At 36.7% G+C, this 22,186-nt stretch overlaps 1 protein-coding gene across 17 annotated transcripts in view; it reads right to left on the bottom strand.

Annotated features, from left to right (window-relative positions):
* Positions 1 to 22,186, bottom strand: part of LOC146753676 (uncharacterized) — a 73,369-nt gene that overhangs the window by 5,538 nt on the left and 45,645 nt on the right. For 3 of the 17 annotated variants that reach the window (XR_014939669.1, XR_014939664.1, XR_014939674.1), the window contains 4 exons: positions 18,169 to 18,300; positions 14,016 to 17,804; positions 13,114 to 13,151; positions 1,697 to 4,728 (listed from right to left, as the gene is read on the bottom strand). Coding sequence is in view for 1 of the 17 variants with exons in the window: in XM_085529619.1 (XP_085385745.1) it covers positions 13,114 to 13,151; positions 14,016 to 14,070; positions 17,316 to 17,320 (98 nt within the window). In the remaining 16 variants the exon portion in view is untranslated. The other 14 variants (XR_014939671.1, XM_085529619.1, XR_014939667.1 and 11 more) reach the window with 14 other exon arrangements.

The following is a 22,186-nucleotide window of genomic DNA, read 5'->3' as shown; positions in this document are numbered from 1 at the left end:
TTTTCAGTTAACTACAAGCAGAAAGTTGATTGCAGGTTGAATTGATGGTAGGTAACAGTGTTTGTATTCTTTAGATGTTAGATTTAGAAGTAGACAGGAAACATCTACTCGCCCACGCAACTACTGAAGCTTAGGAAGCTTTTCCTTTCCATACTAAGACAAATCTCAGGCATTTCAAAACAGTTCTGTGCATGTGTTAGGGTGAAAAAGACGGAGTGGGAAAACTGTATGTGATTCATTCATTTCCAAACAGTTTGGATATTCACTACTGCATAAAAATTCAAGGTCAGATCCTTAAGATGTCTAAAATTACTGAACCACAGCTATTTTTGGATGAGCATTTCTTTGTGTTGCCTACTGGAGATGAACATGCCTACAGGGCCAGGAAGATACGACTTGCTTGCCATGAGCTTTAGAACACTCATAGTACATAGCAGCTTTTGTTCTGAAGACTAGCCTACATTTCAGGACAGGTAGCTTTGGAAAAGGAATACAACAGGTAGAAGTGTTGGCCAGGGCACAGAACTGTTGCCTTAGCTACTCCCAAAGGTTTTGGGGTTATTTTATTTTATTTTATTTTATTTTATTTTATTTTATTTTATTTTATTTTATTTTATTTATTTAATGCAGGCTGTTGTAAAAGATGAACAAGCTTGAGTTACAAATTTAGACACCAACTCTGGGACAACATGGCAGGTACTGACATACCAACTCTAAGGGGACAGTCCCTCATGGAATTGTTAAGTGACACTGTCTCCACTGAGGCATTTTTTGGACTGATACTAGATTTGAAATCAGCAGACAATTTCCCTTTGAGTTAATTTGTGTTAGATGAGATCAGTAACTCTGCTCTCTGAAGAAAGAAGTACTGATCAAAAGTTCTTATTCCTGAACCTACTCTTTTCAACACTTGTTAGCATATCTTTAGGAACAACCCTACTGTGAAATTGCAAGTGTGTAAAAGTGTACTTAGTTTTTAACCACTTTATATAAGAAAATAAACTAATGAAAAAGAACCCTAAGGTAAGCTGCCAGTCACTTCTCTTTGTCATGGTTTTGTAATGTTGCTGTCAATATTCCACATCATAACATCATGTGCAGTATGGATCATTAAAAGTTTCATACTCCAGTTTCATGGAATAACAACATCCCGAATACTCAGCTCTCAGAGCTGAGTCTGCTAAAAATTCTTTCTTATTTTCATGGGAAGAAAAAATAAAAATAATAATAATAAAAAATCTTTCATTTGTATAAAAAGAATATGATGCATCCCACAAGCAATTTTTATCAACAAACATTTTCTGTGAACTTTTTGGACCAACATTTTCCATATATGCTACAGATCTGCTGTTTCTTTTGGCTTCACATGCAAGATGCTCAGAAACTTTAGTAACACATAGTAATATAAAAAACTGACAGACCTTAACATTAAGTTTCATTCAAGGTGTGAATTAACAGCAGTTCCTAGAAAGACTGATTTATTAGTATCATGAGAGGATATGCAGTTATTAAATGTAGTACACTTACTATTTTTAGCATTTTCTTTATGAAAGAACTTAAGAGATTTCATAGTCTTTGTCTTCAGTGCTTGAAGTTTTTATCTGAGCAAGTGTTTGAATCATATGGGAATTAAAAAGTCTGATCCACCCTTTTTGTTTTCTCCTTTTGCTGAACAAAACCAAAGTCATTTTTTAAAAAAAGAATTTTCATAAATAATAAATAATTTTGCAGCTAAATTTTAATCACGTAAATGTAACTTCCCTGCCAAATTTATGCAAGTGTAGTAATGGATCGGAAGGTTGGCAGTGAATTGTGAACCCGTGTGAAGTTTCCTAAATGAGGGGCAATGCTAACTCAGCTTTGCCAAGCTCATTTACTCTGCATCTCAACTTGTAAATTAATAATTGATAGCAACATCAATTTGGTTGTAATTAATCATACAGGGAGGAGCAAAGAAACTGCACTGAAGTGAGTAATATTAAGACCATTATCTGATTGCTTTTAGTATAATTTACCAGGATCTTGATGTGTGCATGCAAGGTTTCTAGCTGGTACTTAGGCACACAAGGAAGCTCATAAATTTTTGTGTATGATAGGTGTGATAATAGGTAGCCAAACTAGCCATATTTGTTCATTCTAATGAGCCCTGCTTTGATGCATAATGCCCATAATTGCGCAGGTTCTCAGCTGTTGATCTTTTAATATCCAGTGAAGGAAAGGATACTCAATTGCCTCTATGTTACAGAACCAGTGCTTCCAGGCAAGCTAAGGAGAATTCCACCCTGTTGAAATTAAGCTGCTGGCAAATGTTGATGTTTTTACAGGGCAAGAACAAATTTAATTCTACTGTTCCAAACTCTTCTGTTATTGGGATACTCAAGATCTTGAATGACTTGAATGGTCAAAACAGACTGACTGTCATAATTATATTTTTATTACAATTAGCATAATTTCCATCTGAGATATATATCACTATCCACAGAAAAAAACAAAACAAAAAACAGGAAAATGATATGAAGTATAATCTTAAGCATCAAAGTACAGCTCCAAAATATGGCAAGAGGGCTCCCAGCTCCCTTGTGCGTGTGGCAAGAGGTGCAGACTCCCTTGCTGGTGAAGAACGAAGGACAAAGAACATTTATTGTAGGTGCTTACAGCCTTTTATACCTGCACAACAACTGGTTACATGTAGGAGCCAGGAACCTTGTGTGTGTTTACATCTGGCTCAAATCTGGCTTTGGATACTTCCAGGAAGCACTGAATGTACATTAGCAACTACTTGGAGATAAATGAACATGCAAATAAATGAACATGCAAATAAATGAACATGCAAATAAAGGGCGCTATTTCAAACAGCACTGTATATGAATGCTATGAATACATTAAAATCAATTATCCTACTTTCATGATCCCAGGCTCTTAAGATATATTTCCAATAAAAAAGCTTGTTCATGGTGTAGTTTCACAGTGAGCAAATGAAAAATGTCACTCTGAAAATAATTACTCCTATTTACTTTTAGGGAAACTAAAACTCATAATACAGCAGACACAAAATATGATAGATCACCTAGCAGATAAAATTTTAAATCTGAATAGAGAAGTGTCATTTTGTATGCTGAAAGTGTGTAAGTACTGGTATACTGCATTCATAAAATCATAGAACGGCTTGGACTGGGAGTGACCTTGCCACCCACCAGATCAGGATGCCTAGGATCTCATACAACCTGGCCTTGAACGCTTCCAGGAATGAGACATTCACAGCTTTTCTGGGCAATCTGTGCCTTTTTTAATTTTAAACCATTCCCTCATGACTGACTTTTTGACTTTTTTCTCTGGATTATTGAGCTTCCTTTAAGCACCAGAAGACTGCAATGAGTTCTTCCCAGAACCTTCTCCAGGCTAAACAATCCCAGCTCCCTCAGCCTGTATTTGTAGGAGATGTGCTCCAGCCATCTGATCATCTCTGTGGCCCTCATCTGGACCTGCTCCAATGGCTTCACATCTTTCCTGTGTTGAGGATCCCAGGTGCCAATACCATATAAAAGGTGTTGCAGAAGTCCATATAGATGACATCAATTTCCCTTCATTTGTGCACTCACTCTATTGTGAAGGGCCACCAGACCTGTTAGACACGATCTGTTCATGATGAAGCCATGCTGGCTGTTTTACATCCATCATGTTCTCATCTAACATAGCTTCTGGGAGGATCTTCCCATACTTTTTCTTTTCTTACAGTGGGAGGAATTTTGCACATCCAGCCCCTTCTTGGAGGGACGTGACAAACATGGGAACCCTGACTGATAGTTCAGACTGAGGCAAAAAACTTGTTGAGTACTTCAGCCTTCTCCGTGGCTGTTTGTGCCATGGTAGATGACAGAATTAGGGCAGAAGGAATATCATGGATGATAAGGAAAAGGAGTAGGGAGTGAACAAATAGTTCTTTATGAATTGTGTACTTTCTTATTGCTGATATTTTTTAAATTTGAAAAAATCTGTATTTTTTAGCCTAGCTATCAACACTGTGAAATGATAAATTCATGTGCTGTATATTTTTCTCTTGCATAGAATATACTTGTGGCAGTTACTTTTCAAAATGATTTAGTGCTCTCCTAGGAAGCAGCTATTATTTGTACTGCTAAGCCCTGCCATATATATATGAAACTCTCTAAATTTAATGTGACCATAAGAAGGACAGCAGGTAGGGGAGAGTGAAAGAGCATTTCAGATGATTTGTCAAAGCCAGGAATGTTCTGAGGATGGCAAGATTTCTCCTATGCTTAATTAAACATTTTTAAAGTGAATTTTATAAACTAAGGTAAGGACTTTATATAATCTAGCACCCTTACATAATTCATCAGATCTTATTCATAAACCCCATTTCCCTCTAAACATAGTTCCTGGAAATGAAAGTAACTATGAAAATCAACAAGACTGTTTGTAGAGTAAGGTCTGTCTCAGCTGAAATAATTAAACCATTATAAAAAGGTTTCTGGTATTCCATCTTTGAAAATTTTTAGTATTTTGTATGCTGTTTCTCCTTTAAGAAAGGGTTAAAATCCCTGGTGGAAAATATAAAATCATGTTCCTATCAATGCAATCCATGAAGTCCTCAGGGAGGTAATACAGTGAAGTTTTCAGAGCTCTGTAGATTTTCCTTTATTTTTTGAATAGGTGACTTTATAACGTTCAGCATCTTTCCTCCTGGAGGACATGAAAAGGCAGAAAATGCTGAAAAAAAGAAATGTTATGTAACTGTGAAAGTTATGCAACATCTGCAGCCATTCTTAAGCTGTCCCATAGAAATCACCCTCCTGTGGGGTTGTTTACCCCATGGCAACATACTAGAGTCATTATCCTCACTCGCAGTAGCTGCCATACAATGTCTGAGTTGAACTGTAATTGTTGAAACAGGAGTTTCAGGTCAGTCTGAAAATAGAAAACTCTCTTTGTTTTTATTAATTTATATACCAATTATTGTTACATATGAAATTTATTATAGGAAAGACATGCTATCATCACCAAGAGTTGTTTATAAAAATAGTTTTGGATCAAGAATTAGTCATCTAGCAGAAAAAGTTCTATTGATTGATATCTCTCTGTTAACATCTATTTCCCAAGTACAGGCAGCAACAAATTAAAATCTCATTTAAAATCTATTTCCCTTGTCAATTGCTTTAAGCTTTGGAAAACTGGCCCTGCTGAAGGCCTAAAAATACACAGTAGTGGCTGATGATGTGTTTTCTTGTCCTAATTAAAAGCTGGAGGGTCATGACCACAGATGCTACTTTTAAATGTAGAAATTCAGGAAGTATATCACATTCAGTATGAGAGCCAGACTGGGGTTCCTTCTCTGAAACACAAGACTTTCTGGATAAAAAGAGAAATATCTGATCTATGTCTTTGAGAAGATTAAAGTAAGGGGTTTTTTGTGTGTGTATTTTTATATGTTTTGTGTGTTTTTTGTTGTTGTTGTTTGTTTTTGTTTTTGTAGATGCTTACAGTATTTTACAAAGTTTTATACATGACACGGAACAATCTCCCTACACTACATTTAATCCAAAATTTAAAACTAATGTTTTTGAATGCTGTCCTCTCTCTTATTTGGATATTTCTGCGACATTTACAAGTAACCTACACCAATCTGAACTGTTATTGTGAGTTACAGATAATTAACAGGTGAGTTGGAGTCTAAGATATGTATGCCTATCACTCAAATTATAGTAAGAGATTATAACAATTTCTGTCCATACCACATTTTAGTAAATTTAGTAAATTATATTAGTAAATAAAGTTAAAACAGCTGTCTTCATCACTCTTGACACAAGTGTACCCTAAAATAGCTGTGCAAAACACACCCTGAGGTTTGTCTTCATTATATTGGGAAGTCTTTTTCTCTGTCAGACTCGTCTGCAGGGATTAGGTGTGAAAAGAGAGTGAGAAACTGACTGTGGCCACTCTCAGAACAGAATCACCAAATATGGTGTATTTAAACAATGAATACAAACTGATTTCTGCAGAACAAAGCCAGCTGAAATCAGGATTCTAAAAGATTTTACCCTCCTTTTTAAATTCCAGACCCAAAAATATAAGGCTTTCACTCCTGCAACAAAGCCTAATGCAGTCCTCATTTTCTGTTGACAACACCCTCCAAAGTCACTGAGAGAGATAATGTACAGAGTAATCTAGTGTTAAAGTCAGCAGGTTTTCAAGAGATAAAATAGTAGTGGAATGGTTTCACACAGATGGTTGCACTGTTACTCAGAAGAACCTCAAAAAGGTGGGAAATGTTACAAAGTTCAACAAAGGAAATTCCACCTTTATTCTGTACCACCTGAAGGCCATCCACCTGAAAAAGCTAGGCAAGAAAAGACTTGGATATTCTGGTGGACACCAAACTGATTGAGAGCTAGAGATGTGCTTTTGCTACGAAGAAGGCCAACTGCCTATTTATCCAATAGGGAGACAAAGTTCTAAGTTGAGGACTTTGAGTTATACTGCCTCCAAAGGTCCTTCATAGCTTCACTCATACTTTGATTCCCTGAGAAGAGACATTCAGAAACCATTCACCATTCATCAGAAGTGTTTATGTGAGCAACTCAAGAAAACTAAAATAACATTTCATCTAAAACATTTTACATTCTGTGCTATGGTAAGTCCAAAAGAATTGGCCCAGATTGCTAGCAGTTTCTCAAGGGACTGGGTGAGGTATTAAAGAATAATAATCAAAATGTAAATTCTAACTTCTTGATACATATATTTTTATAGCAGTACAGTATTTTTTATATTATATCTTCAGTAATCTCAAGATATAAAGAACTGCTGCAGAGAACAAGGTTTTATGTCACTGCTTTGCTCAAACCCTGGGAGCCACTCAATTCCACCCACATTCTATCAAGATGTAATTTTGGAGAGTAAGTTTTTAGTTTCACAAGGGGATATCGATATGAGACAGCTCAAGCAATGTATGTGATCATTATATAAACATTTTTTGAAATACCTTCACTTACTGCCTAATACATTCACATTCATTAATATGTGTAAAAACTGTTTTATCAACAGTTAAAATACAAGTCAGATGAAATTCTTTCTAAGTGATTCAAAATTTTATAATTTTATTTAAAGAGAGACTTTTATTAGCCCCAGGGTAAAATAATAATAACAAAAACAACAACGAAAACAACAACAATAATAATAATAATAATAAATAAAATCAAGTCCCTGTTTCTTCACTAGTTTTCAATTATGAGCTTTCTTGCTTTAATATGAGAAATATAACTGTTAAAGCAACTTAGGACACCTCTTCTGTCCTGCTACATCTGCTTTGCTTTAATATCAACACCCAGAATAAAGATATATAAAAAAATCTCAGGTACATTAATATATATTGAAGATACAGCATTGATTACAATTCTGAACTGATTTGGAGTTTCCAGCATATGCTAAACAATGTTCATCTTTGTTATTGCAACCCTTCCTTTGTTAAGCTTTGGCAGTTCATTATATGCTTGGATATACAGATGCTGCTGCATCAGTTCTCTCTGACCACAGATAGTCTACCTACACAGACTTTTTATGATATATTTCCCTTTTATGTTAGCATTTTCATCTTCTTTATTGTGTTTTAAATTTTTTTCTTGGTCTAGAATGATATTTCAGTTTTAATTTCATGTTCATTTTATGATTGCTGAAAGAGTGGTTGGCTGTTTATCTGTTAAATCTGTCAGAGACATCTTTTCTAAAAGTCATTCCTTCCTTCCTTCCTTCCTTCCTTCCTTCCTTCCTTCCTTCCTTCCTTCCTTCCTTCCTTCCTTCCTTCCTTCCTTCCTTCCTTCCTTCCTTCCTTCCTTCCTTCCTTCCTTCCTTCCTTCCTTCCTTCCTTCCTTGTTTCCTTGTTTCCTTCCTTCCTTGTTTCCTTCCTTCCTTGTTTCCTCGTTTCCTCCCTTGTTTCCTTGTTTCCTCGTTTCCTCCCTTGTTTCCTTGTTTCCTTCCTTGTTTCCTTCCTTGTTTCCTTGTTTCCTTGTTGCCTTGTTTCCTTATTTCCTTGTTTCCTTATTTTCTTGTTTCCTTGTTTTCTTGTTTCCTTGTTTTCTTGTTTCCTTGTTTTCTTGTTTCCTTGTTTCCTTCCTTCCTTGTTTCCTTGTTTTCTTGTTTCCTTGTTTTCTTGTTTCCTTGTTTTCTTGTTTCCTTGTTTCCTTGTTTTCTTGTTTCCTTGTTTCCTTGTTTCTTCTTTCTTTTTCGGGTCTTGTTAAAAATGACAATAGATAACATTAATGGGACTATTAATGTGCATAGTGCCAAGCATGTGCTTAAGTGTTTGCTCAAATGTTTTTTTTTTTTTGTTTTATTTTTGTATACAAAAGAACCAGGAAAATTAAGTTTATGCAGGTACTCTTCCCTATTTTATGGACTGGGACAAATGCAAATGGCAATGAATTTCTGCTTCCGGGTCTAACAAAAGTTAGCACCAGTCCTCAACAGACTAAACTGAGCAAGTCTGGAAAACAATCACTGAACACTTGGGATTCTTTCTGTACTTTCTGGAAATGAGTGTTAAATCTTGCACTGACTACTTAAAATATCAGAGACAATAGAACAGTGACTATAGTGAAAAGGTAAAGCATCCAAGGGGGTTGTAGAGGCAAGCTGTAGAAGTTTGGGCCTAAGTATTATAGTAATTATTTTTAGATATTATTTATGTTCCTGAAAAGCAAAATCTGGTCTCAGTTGCAAAGGAAGTACATATACTGCTTTTGATGAAAAGCTACAGTCTGTCAAAAAAGTCTTTGCTGCTCAGCTGTCTCTGCTGTACACTCTAGTTACAAGAAATGAGGCTGTTGCTGAATATTTTATGAATATTTACATGCAAAAAAAAATGATGGAAATAGATTAGAATAGAAGGAACAGACTGCAGCACTTTGTTCTATAGTTTATAAATTACTTACATACAATTTGTTTTAGTTTTGTTTGAATTATGAAGTGAGTTTCTGAGTTTGTTCTCAAATACTGTGCATCTCAGAAAACAGTCAAAATCAGCCACAAATGATTGCAAAAACATTTTGCCACGCTGAATACTTTTTATAAAATTGGAAGACAATTAGAGCCAATTCTAGCTGTTTAAGTGTGTGACAGTGAGAAATGAAACACCCTCAGCCTCCGGTCAGACCCCAGTGGTACAAAGTTTCTGGGGGGATCCCGCCATTGTGCCCTCTTACTGCAGACACAGACACAAGGCTACTCCATATAGAATGCCACAAAACTGAATGAGCCCTCTTATGGTTAATGCATAGGTAAGTGCCCACGTAAGGACTGTTTGGATGAACCCAATGGCTACATGGAGTCCTCAGGACTTTTCTGGAGCACAGATGCTTCACAGCTGTAAAAATTTTCTAGGAGTCAAACTGTTTGTTTTGCATCTCACCTGCTTTCAACTTCTGACCTCTTTAAACTCTTGTGCTGTGCTTAACAGCCTGCCAAAAATCTTCCAGAAACACCCTACTGAGGATGATAGTAGTAAGTCCTAAGTTTGCTTCTCAAAATATGTTGCTGATTTTGAATTAGACTGTATTATCAGAAATAGAATAGATTATGATTCCAGTCACTTGAAATAAAAATTTTCAATCAGTGATAAAAAAATGTAACAGCTAGTGGTGGAAAATTGATAAGGTTGCATATTAATACTAAAATATAAGTTTCTAGAGATAGAACTTTAATTTTTCTCTGAAATGTGACTGTTTGTTGAACAGTCTTTAAGCATCTGGAAACAGGGATGTGCAAAATCTGGAACACATATTTTGCAATAACAGTAAATGCAAGAGCATAAAGAAAGTGGAATTCTCACTAAAGACAATGAAAAATCAACTACAAATGACCCCATATCCTCTTTCACTTTGAAGTCATCAATTTGGGTTTATCACGTATGCTTAAAAACGCTCTTTTGCTGTTTGATAAACACTTTGAGAATACTTGTGCATATCTTTAAACTTCTCAAGTTCTTTTCTAGTCCTTTAAAGACTTAATGAAACTAGGATGTGGTCTTTGCTGTTTACAGATTCCTAGATCTGGTAAATGGCAGCAGCTATGGAAATATGTGCAGACTTAAAATGCTGTCTGACTTTGAAGCTTATGTCACTTTCTTGCTTATGGAAACTATCAGTAGTTATTAATCTACTCTCCATCTTTTTCTCCATGCCAGTGCTCATCTCTTTCCAGTTTAAGATACTTCATTTAGAATGGGATCCATCCTTTGCAGCAGACATATCCAGTCTGCTTCTTCCTCATCCTTGTTGTCCTTCTCATGTCCCTTTGTGAAGATGGCATTCTCACGGCTGATGTGGCGTACTATGGGAGCCTGTGAAAAACACCGTTTTTTTTGCCATTGCTTTGTGTACCTCACAGAAGACATTTGGTAGCAGAAAGTGTTGGATGATGTTTACATTGGCATATTTCAGGTACTGAATTTAGTGTGCTCATCTCCACAGCCTATTTACAAAGCTAGCAGCAGGAGAGGAGGATTCCCCCACAGGGAAACTGGAGCGTTTGATACAAACTCATGATTTGAATCACTCTCAGAAAATAACTATTTATTTCTCTGTATTCCAGATATGGAAAGCCAGTGCAAAACAGCCCATTGTGACATGTCACATGAAGTTCACACACTAGTCTGAGGTGCAAAAGCTGCCCTTAGCAACATAGTGGTCTCTATACAGAACAGAGAAGTTCAATATAGTGAGTGCTGGAATCAGATACATTTCTAGCAGGTTTAGAACAACACTGTTAAGTAAATACAACATTTAGCAGAAAAATTACACAGGTTTTTTTAGTTTTTTTGTTTTGTTTTTGTTTCATTTTGTCATATGTATGCATTTATTAGAAATCACCTTGATTGTTTTGAGCAGTGACAAGCTTTGGTAAGTATGTAAGAGGGGAATATCAAATATATGGACAAAGGGAAACACCAGTGATATCTTATATTACAGCTGTACCTGAATAGGCAGACACTAAATATTCCACACAGCAAAATGCAGAGACAGCACAAAGTACAGAAATACATCTACATCTGGAGTAGATTTAGTAATCTATGTCTCTGGGAGAGGAGATAAATGCTTGGAATGGCTTAAAGGGGAAGAAGGAGTGCATGAAACCCCTTTGGCATCTCCAAGCCCATTCACCAACAGAAAGATGTCGGTCACAGTCTTTACACTCTCAGATTCCTTCTGGATCCTTTTAACTCCTGGAAGCTAGATTGCTGCTGTACCAAATTCAAAAGAACAAATTTCCACTTGATGAAAATCCCTTAGCATTCTGGACATACACTCAGAAGATGTAACACAAGAATGTCTGTGAAGCTGGGATTCATAAGCACAGTGATGTCTGGGTTTACTCTAAGAGTCAGCTAACATCTCATTCAACAGGACGGATGTTATTCTGGAGTCTTAAGCGTGTCTGTCTTGTGTCAACTGTAATTCAGTCACATGCAGGACTTTCAGTCTATCTTGTTTTCCCATCTGCAGTCAAGTGTACAAAAGTTTCTTGCATCTTCATGATCTGACAACCAATCAAGTATTTGAAACTTTGTTATTCATTCACTGTACTCTTGGAAGAAAAGCACTGTACTACAATCTAGATGCTTTGTTTCTCTTCTCTGACCTTCCATAAACTGCTTTAGCTTTAGCCAGTACTTCCCTTCTATGAAGATTTATTTTGTCTGTTGACTGACTTTTGATTACTTCCATATTGTTCTGAATCAGCTTGCTGTCCCTACAGACTTTTCCCACTTTATTTCATTTCTTTTGTCTCTTCCTTCTTACATGTAAAAATTGATGACATTTTCAACTGCATCTAAATCCTATGGATACAATGGAGTTCTCAAAACTGATTATTTCAGTTTTCTGGTACCTAATTTAGTGTTGTAATTCCATATTTTTTTTAGTATATCTGTGTTGAATAAGCTCCTGAAAAAATGATGCAAGTTAGGTAAAATTTTGCATAGAGTAAAAAATATTAAGAGAACCATCAATGGAGGATATATATATATATGTATATATATATATGTTTCTCTCCAACCTGGACAGAGTTGCTGTTTTCTTTGGTAACCTACAGAAATGAAGATGAATTGAAGAACACAGATTTAGCATTTTCTTTTCCAGTACTGCTGACTTCCTTCCTTAAAAAAGGGTTGGTGGTAGAAGAGATTTTGATACAAACATTTCCAAGAGATCTTTTTTTCACTTTATGTTTCTTCATGAATTCTAGCTTTGCACAGTTCCTGTTACCAAGGACAGAAAAAGAGTATTCCCTTCAGTTTCTGTTCCGAGACTCCCTCTTTTCTCCTCTTGTGTTCACCAGGGCATTACTGCAGAAATTCTGGCAGCCTTTTCTCTAGGAGCAATAGAAATTCTTCTTGTAGTATGAGTAATGGGATTCTGTTATGGTTCCATGGATTCTATGATTCCATGCTCAGATTTGTATCCAAGTCCATTTGAAATGGGAATTGTAAGTGGACTGTACAGCTAAATAGTCAAGTTGCTCAAATTTTTCCTTTACTTGGAAAAGCTGGCAACAATTTCCTCCCCAGCATGCAGTAGACAAGCCCAGAAATGTATGATTGTATTAGATATGATTGTATAGATATGCAGAAGTTCTTGGATTTTGGCTTTTTAAAGTAAAGTCATTAGCTACCTGTTGTCAGAAGCAATCCTCTGATTCTATGTAGTCAAAATACTGTTTTCATCTTTCAGTAAGGCAAAGGAACAAACTAGTAGTCTTATACCATTGTAGCCAAGGGAAAAGCCCAACATCTTTTCAAGGAGATAAAAGTAAATACAAAACAAGGAAATAAATAAATCCTGAAATATGTATAATGACAATTAAAATAAAATTCTTTTTTTTTTCTTTTCTTTTTCTGATGTTATAAGAAATGCCTTATATTTTGATTGCTATTCTGAAAGACTCCTTTTCCCAGTGAACTGATGGAAATGTTTGTGTTTTCTTCCAAAGTCCTTTCTCTGTAAAGTACCTGTGAAACTCTGGATCCTACTACCAAGTATCCAGGTCCAACCATCAGTTCCTAGATATCCTAGGCAAATCAATATGTATTGCACATGAAGAACATACCTTAAAGTTGTCCACCCTTGTTCAGTGCTCCTTAAATTCTGAAAATCCAAAAAAAAAACTGTTAACAAATGCATTTGCAACTTTGTTAATGCAGTTATGGACATCTATAATACAAAGGCTGGATGATATTAGACTGTATTTCCTATTACACTACTTGTGTAAGTAGGAAAAAAAAACACAAAAAACCAAACACCTACAATTTTAAACAAAGAGGGTATTTTTGTACATGAACAAGACCAAGGAAATACTGGAAAAGCTTTCATTTATATTGAGTTATCAAATATTTACCTCGTTTTACAAAATAAATGGCTGGATAAAGAATATTGTTTTTTTGTTTGTTTGTTTTTCCCCAAATGGATTTGCATGATATTTCTGCTCATTCATTTTTTTGAGACTCATTAATGTATGCTATAAAGGTTTAGTTAGAAAGTATGCCAACTTACTTCTATAAGAGAATTAACACCATCCCAAATTAGTTGATAGACACTAATCAGATTGCCTGGACACCAAAATGTCATACATTCCAAGCACAGAATTATTTATTTAGAGACATTTGGAGCTTATTTCAGGACACTGTATCTTTATATTTTCAACATATTGCTGTATTAATGTAACACTAGTACTTGAACCCTGTGACCTCTTTCCACTGAAATACAAAACCATGCAAAGCACAGTAGGGTTCACACTTTTATTACACACTGAAATACTGAAGTATTCAGAAATCTACAAGACAGTCACCACCACCTCTTTTTTGATGGGAAAGCTTTGGTATAAACTTTTAGCTGCTCAAGTCGTAGTTTCACACATGGAAGCAATGAGGACAAGGTGGGGACCACACCACTGCCACGTAATGCTACTCAGAGCTGCCTGTGCGAAGTAGGATGTCACAAAACAAGACTGACCTGTGCTGCTACTCTTGGCAGTGAGACTGATGATTGAGCCACTGGGATAGATTTCCTGCAGAAGTATTGTTCAGTTAGATGTTGGGATTTATTGGAAAATTTTTAAAAGGTTACTCATTTTCCCTTCAAAATGTACAGCATACTGAAAGTCAAACCCCTTCGCTCCTCCCTTACTGTGTCCTCAGCACAGAAACTCCTAACATTAACACTGGCTGACAAAGATCCTTTCAAATACACTCTGATGAATCTATATGAATACACAAAGATGGTATGTATCTAAAAGCAGAACAAAATTCTGTAATAAGCCCACCTGCTTCAGATTTGTGAGCTAGTTTCATGGAGACAAAATTATCATAAGCACACAGTAGCTAATTTCCTAAATGCAATAATGTGGTTATTTGCCATAATGGTCACAGGCACTCCATCAGCCCACATTAAAGACTAAGAGGTTAATCATTTTGAGTTTAGAAGAAGAAAAATCTGACAGGCTTGCCTTTAAATAACAGCATCGTAAATGCATGTGAAAAAAAATAATAATCATAATTGTGGCATTTTAACCTTTAAAAAGATGCATTTGTATTAATGTATTTATTTATTAAATCCTTTCCTACCTGTGACCACATATGCTCAGTATGTGTAATTTTATAGATCAGTTATGAACTTCTATAAGGATGTGTGAAATGAAAATATTGACAGTTGAGTTTGCTGGCACAAATATGACATTCTTCAAAGTGAAGGTCAAAGCATTGACAATCATGGATATTCCACAACTCCAAAAATAAACAAAAACATCCGAACAAATGTTAGAATTTTCCTGGAGGTTTTAGTATTGCTTTAGCTCAGCCACATTTAAATCACGCCATTTCCCTTGCCAGACAGGCAAATGGTCTGCAATGATAGTTTGCCTTTCCACTGCTTCTCAGAAAGTCACAGAAAGGACTAAATCATGGAGCAAACAGAAAAGATTCTTTGGAAAGCTGGAGCACACAGATATGAATTTAGGAAAGCAAAATGTAGACTCTGTTTGACAAGTTTTTTCCAGGACTGATGTAAAATTGAGCACAGCTGGGAGGTAAGAGCTGCAAAAGAGAGAGAAATTGGAAAACTATAGAACAAGGATAAAAAACTACCATAACCAGCACAAGATCAATAGCAACAACTTGCAGTAATGTAAAGCAGGTTAGTACTTCACCCTCTGACACTCTCAATTTTGCCTTTTAGCTTAAGGAAAAAAATAATCACCAACTCACAGCTAGGGTGTCCATTAAGAAAAGGAGCAAAGAATTTCCTCCACCACCTACCACTGGAAACTGGAGATCTTAGACACAAAATTATCCCCATTGTGTGACAGAAAATGTTTAACATGCAGAAATCCTTCTTATCCTAACCTCTGTGGTCTTTCTACACGTTCCCCACTGAAAACAAGGCCAGCAGTCCATTCATATATACCTGTAAGTACAAATGTAACAACCTTAATCCTAGGGTTATTAGTAAGAAAATTTATGTGAGTTGGAAGGGACATTAAATACCCTATAATTACAACCTTCTTGTCATGGGCAAGGTTGCCAAACATACATCAGGTTGCCCAAAGCCCCATCCAACTCGGCTTTCTGTGATTGCAGGGATGGGACATGCACAGCTTCTCTGGGCAACCTGTTCCAGTGTCTCACCACTCCATAGTGAAGAATGCTTTCCTTATAACTAAACTAAATCTACCTTCTTAGAGTTTCAGATGGTTATCCTTTGTCTAGTCACTATACTCTGTGGTGAAAAGTCCCCCTACATCTTTCCTGTAGGCCTTCTTTAATTACTGCAAGGCTACTATAAATTCTCTCTGGATTCTTCTCTAGGCTATAGAACCAATGTTTTCTCAGTCTTTCTTCATAGGACTGGCACTTGAAATGAAATCCCAACCCACATGGAGTCTATGAGATGTTTGGCTTTCAAAGGCTGTAGATTATCCAAACAAATAAACTTTAATGTGGACAATGATTAGTGACAGAAAGTTTTCCTGGAAAAAACATGAGATGGGGCTCACTGACTCAGAAAATTCCTCCCAGTTGCATACTCAGTATGTCCAGAATGTCATCTTTTCCTCTTGGTGTGTGAACATTTGTGGGTTTTTTTTTTTTGTTTTTTTTTTTTTTAAATCGAAGTTGTTCAAGACAAAGTCAGATGTGCTGTGGCTAGGCCTGAGACTTAACATGGGGTCAAATAAATCTGAAAAACAGCTTGTGTGACTTTGAGTGGTGAAATGTAGGTGGTAGCATACGCAGCTCTACCTTGCATCTGCTAATTCCTCAATGTACAACTGCATAACCCACACAGGACAGCAAGGGCCACACTGTAGGTGATTTGGGTATGACAGAACACAATGCGATTCAAGATTTAAGGTATTCAAGGAAATGAAAGCAGACAAGCTTTTTTGAATTAAAAAACCAAAACAAGCCTGAAGTGGGGATGCCAGATATGAACAGCTAACCATCTCATACTGGAAGGTAGCACTCATTTCAAAGTTATTAATATCTGGAAAAAACAGACCAAAATTGTCAGAAATTTCAGTGTCTAAGAAGTCATTCATCATTTAGAAAATGACTAGGCCAGTGTACAACAGTACTCTAGTAGAACTTCTTTGGCTCTAGTTAGTGTACAAGTACCTCTTGATAAGCTGTTTTAAGGATCTCATGACCCTTCATAAAGTTATAGTAAGAGCCAAAAGTTGCTGGAATGAAAGGGAAGGATTATTACGAAAGCCTGAAAAGCATGGTTGAAAAATTAATCAGGCATTTGGAAAAAAATGCATGACTGAGAGAGATGAAAATCAAAATCCTCTGTGTATCCACACCAGCAGATAAAATGTTACCAGCCATTATGCAAGATCTACTTTGCCAGTTCAGCATAACTCTGACCCAATGAACTAAATGAATTTACTGAAAACCCTAGATCCTCCTGTAAAAAGGGCCCTCACTCCCAGATTGACACTCAACCCTGATGTCTGGGCCTGGGGCTCTTTAAAGTACTCACAAGAAAGCCAAATGGCTGTGGTTTCTGTGTTGTGGGATGGAGGGGGTGGGAGGGGACACTGACAGCCAAATAATTACACAGAAACCATGGCAGGACAGCTGTTATATGGAAATGACTGTTAGTTAACAGGTGTAGTTGACAGGCTGCAACAACTGGCAAATTATTTCATAGACTTGACTGAGAAGAGAATCTGAGGACAGCTGACAAAAGGAAACAGGTGGGTTTTCATTCAGATATATCATTTCAAGAAGCATATCCTTAACTGCCCTCTATTACCTCATTAAAGCATAAGCCAGAAACTGATCCAGTTTGATTCTAATGTCAACTTTCAAAAATAATGAAACAGGGATGCTGTAAGAGAATATTGTAAAAGCTCTATCTCTGAATGCTGTGCACAAGAGGGCAAGTATCTCTGACTCCAAAAAACAGCATTTATGTCTCACAGTATTTACACAAGTATCTAGGATAACAGCAGAGAAATTTCATAATCAAAGACAACTTTTCAAAGTTGTTCTTGCTGATATGGAAAACAAATACAAGAAAAAAAACAACACTGTATTTTTTCCACATTCTACATTTCATTCTTCCTTTTTTTTTTTGGTTTGTTGTTGTTGTTTGTTTGTTTCTTGTTTGTTTTTGTTTTTGTTTTTCACTTCAGTAGTGTGCAGGTGTAACAGATCACAGGCTTCTGAGACTCCCTTTGGGGTTTTGAAATCCAGAAGATACAGAGAGTGAATGATTCCATTCCGAGACTGACCACAAAAGCTGGAAAAATACAAAACATGAAAGTGCAAGATTGCATTAAATTTGAAGTTTAAGACTACGTTACATTACTGTTGTCTTATATGAGTGGTTGCCTCTGGCAATGGTGGCTATATTGGGGTTGGAATATACTAGGACTGAACACTCAAAAAACAGAATTTGAAAGAGAAAAGTGCATTTGGCTTGCTGATGAGCTCAAAAATGCAGCACTGAGTACAAAAAAGAAAAAAGAACAAGCTAGGAGAAATACTACTTAATGGAAGGAAAGAACAGATTAAATATTGTGGATTTTGCTGCATTTTACTCTGCAAGCATTTGTAAGAAAGCATTAAACAAATGAAAGAAAAAAAAAAAACAAAAAACTTACCTCCTCAAGCAACCCCTGTAACACACAACCCAGAAAAGAAATTTCAGTCAGATTCATCAAATTCAGTAACTGCCACCAAATCCTTCTTGATGATGTATGAAGGTAGAAAGAGGAAACAGACAAGCTAAATATCTGCAGGAAACAGGACAAATGAAAGGAAGTTGAAAAAAAATTCATTTACCTGCACTGCCAAATAGGAACAGATGGTGAGATCCAAGGGGAGATAATGACTGGAAACCTAGCAATTCATCCTGTAAGCTTTCAAAGATCCAGTACAGCAGAGACATCTAAGAACCCTATCACAGCAACATTAAACAACAATAAAACAGTACGTCAAAACAGGTCAGGTAAAATAGAGTGAACATGCTTAGCAGAGGGAGTTGAATGCTTTCACCAGGTCCATGAAAGGTTCCTGAAATCAGAATGCAAGGAGTCACCAAGCAGAAAGTATTTCAGGGAAAAGATAAAGGCAAATTGTCTGCTAAAGTGTATGAAGCAAACCATTTTTTTTGTGCTGAGATTCTGAGCAATCTCAATAAGCATTTCAAAAAGCTTGATGGAAAAATAGGATCATTTTGAATTTCAAGGCACTGTATAAATTAGTTTCTGGAACACTATATTTTTTAAATGAGCTCTCTAATACAGAGCTGACGACAGTAAAACACAAAGAAAAGCTGTTTGACAGTGCAATACTTGGCTTTACATAGCATTTTTCAGGTCCGTAGGCATAAACGTTGGCTTTGACCTACTAAATTCTTTTGGCCATGGACTACAGAAGTTAGAAATGAAAGGTCCAGAGTTTTGAAGGTCCTCATACAACTGCTATTTTGCTCAAAGACTAGAATTTCTCTATCATTGCTGTCCTTCTAAAAGCTTATCAGATAATCTGAAAAGCTGCCCTGGAAAGCTCCAAGGGAGCTTAAGAGAAGATTGTACATATGTCTGGAAACTTGACTTGACACAGAACAGCTGTAGCTGATATATTTTTTCCTTCATTTTCAATTGCAATTGCAATTGCACTGCAATCCAAAGCAGTTAAGACTGCAGTCCTGGTGCCAAGTCCAAGTGCTCCAAACAGAAGAGAGGACAAAGACTGAAACAGAAATGCCTAGGTCTGTTACATCAGTCAACAGTTACACTCAAGCCCAGAGAACATACCAGCAGCCCCTCAGTGAGCAGCAGTAGAGTATCATCTGCATACATGCCATACATAATACAAACCATATAAGAATAAAAGAGGAATGTTTTTCACGGGATCACAGAATCACTGAATCACCAAGACTGGAAAAGACCTACAAGATCATCCTGTCCAACCATCCACTCATCACCAACACTTCTTACTAAACCATGTCCTTCAACACAACATCCAAACGTTCCTTGAACACCTCCAGGACTGGTAACTCTGCCACCTCCCTGGGCAGCCCATTTCACTGCCTGACCACTCTTTCAGAGAAGTAGTGTTTCCTGATGTCCAGCCTGAGCCTCCCCTAGCACAGCTTGAAGCCATTCCCTCTAGTCTTTTTACAAGATCGTAATATTAGACTTGACCATAAAACAAATCCCATGTTAGATATGCACTTGTTTTGACTGTATGATTACCAGTGTGCTTTAGCAAACACATGCACAGTGTACATTTTACCTAAACATAAAAGAGACTTCTAACTCATTAAATTGTACTGGAATAATTGAGACATTTAGAAGTTGGGAGAATAGTGAGGAGAGAAACTAATATTCTGTAGTTCTGTAAGTTCCATCTCATTGGTAAATCAATCTAAAACACAGTTACAATTAAAGATGCACAGAAGGCTACCATTCTAACTATGGGAGTGAACATCTATACCTTATGAGTGGTAACTGTTTCTTAAAACTGACGGAGATAAAATAAAAATGTTCCAGATTCTCTGATTCCCAAATGAGATCTCCTTCTCTGTTTTAATTAAGACAATGGCTTCTCCTGATGTATCTTTTTATTATAGGGTCTTGACCCTCCTGTGCACAGGCATCAGGAGGCATTCGGGGAGTAATCTCAGGGTCCTCTTGGCCCAGATTATTATTATTATTATTTCTAAAAGAATTAGTGATCATGTTCATAAGTGTCAAAGTCAGGATTTCAGATGCTTTCTGTCCAATTATGATACCATGTCAAGTGCCTGAGAAGAACACAAGGCAATTCTTGCTCACTGGACTTAGGAATCCTTTTCTCTTTTCTTTACCAAACATGGGAAATCCTCCTATTTGGAGGTCCATTTGTCTCATGTTGTCCTGCCTTGCCCTGTGAATGGTTATAGAGTGACTACAGTTTGACATTGTCTGACCAAAGAGATTTTGGCTGTGACTATGAAGTAACTGTGTCTTGGACAGAGAATAGATAACCTCATTTACCCTACTAGTCATTGCAGTAGAGTGGATGTGAATTTAACATCTCAGAATCACACTCCTGAGTCCACAGCAACATTATAAGTTTATTTTAGAACATTCCCTTAAGTTTCTAATGAAAATAAATCTGCTAAGCAATCAGGAATCAACATAAATCCCTGTGAAAATGTAAGGAAAGAAAAAATTGGCTGAAGTTCCTGGGATATTATTAAAGACATTTCCTTTCTAAACATCCTCTTCTCTCAGTTATGGAGAGTCTAGATTGATTCCTAAAAGTCCGCAAGCGAAAAGGTGAAGAACAATTTGTTTTCCTGTCCTTTGCTTTCTCTGAAGGCACGATTTTCATGTATGCTGATTGCCATATTTCCTAGGAGGCTATTGTTTGGCAGGATGGAATCAGCAAAAATGCTGTTATACTACTGCTTGCAGCCACTGTCTGTAATTTCTCATTTGTAAGGAGAGACTGAATGACCTGTTACATAGAAGCCCCTGGAATATTCTAGCAGTAGTAGCTTGAGAAAATTGCTGAAAATAGATAGTCTTCTTGAAAGCTCCTTCCTTTAACATTTATTTATTTCCTGCTACATTAAAAGCTCATCATAATCTTATGTTTCCAACTAAAACTTCCTTTTCACCTTCACTGGAGTCTTTTTTTCCCTTCTCCCTACAATACAGTAGAAAACAATGCTGCCTTTTTGGAAACCTAAGTAATCTACTCTCCAACTGCCCTGTGTAAACAAGATGAGTAACAGCATCTAATGGACATTGTTTGTTTGTATAACTTGTCCGTGTAAAGAAAGTATCTATCATCACCAGAGCAACCATGCACAAAGAAGGCAGTCATATATATCTTCACCACTATGAAGTACAGCCCTGTGTATCTATGCACAATCATGTACACACACTCAACCTCTTGGTGTTGTGATGAAAGTCTGTTTCTGAGAGAAAACAGCACAGAAGCTGCACGCATTGGTTATGCAAGTTTTCTGGCACAAAAGGAGGAATCTTTGCTGAAGAAGCTCTCCAACGTGGCCTTTGCCACTGTGTCTTTCCCTTTCCTCAGCCTCTGCTTTAGATTACATTAAAGCCCCAGATCTGTAAATGGCCTGAGGGAGGAATGTGCTCACATTTCCTTCTCCTCGAAATTTAGAATTACAAATTAATCTACAGGAAACAATTGCTTGAGCAGTTTTGAAATGTTGTGGGCAAGAGTCCACACATTTCATTTACTGGAGCAAGGAGGATAAAAAGGGAAGGAGAGAAAGGAAGAGAATTCTGGGCTGCTATTGTGTTACTCCATGCCTCACTGTATTGATAGCGTTCATTTCAGCTTCTTAGCAAGGTTAAGCTTGATAATTGAAAATGTTCGTAGCATTACAGTACTAATGTAACTGCATTGTACTTCTACACTTGGTTCCAGCACGATGAAATTATCAGCTATTTAACAGCCTTTTTATGGTATTCTGACTGCAGGACTTTAATCCATACCATAATCCAAATGCAATGCCTGTCACACTTTTTTCTCTGTGGAACAATGAACAGAATTTTATACGGAGGTCTACAAAAAATTTTCTCCTGGGGCAAACACTGTTTTGTCCTTCTTTTGCATTGTATCTGAACTCTCCTGACTTTGTTATTTTTG

This window comes from Coturnix japonica, chromosome Z (assembly GCF_054131305.1).
Source record: "Coturnix japonica strain WE chromosome Z, WE-NBRP24, whole genome shotgun sequence".
NCBI classification, from domain to species: Eukaryota; Metazoa; Chordata; class Aves; order Galliformes; family Phasianidae; genus Coturnix; species Coturnix japonica.
Note: the sequence above shows the minus strand (reverse complement) of the source record. Positions and strands in the feature narration are given on the sequence as shown.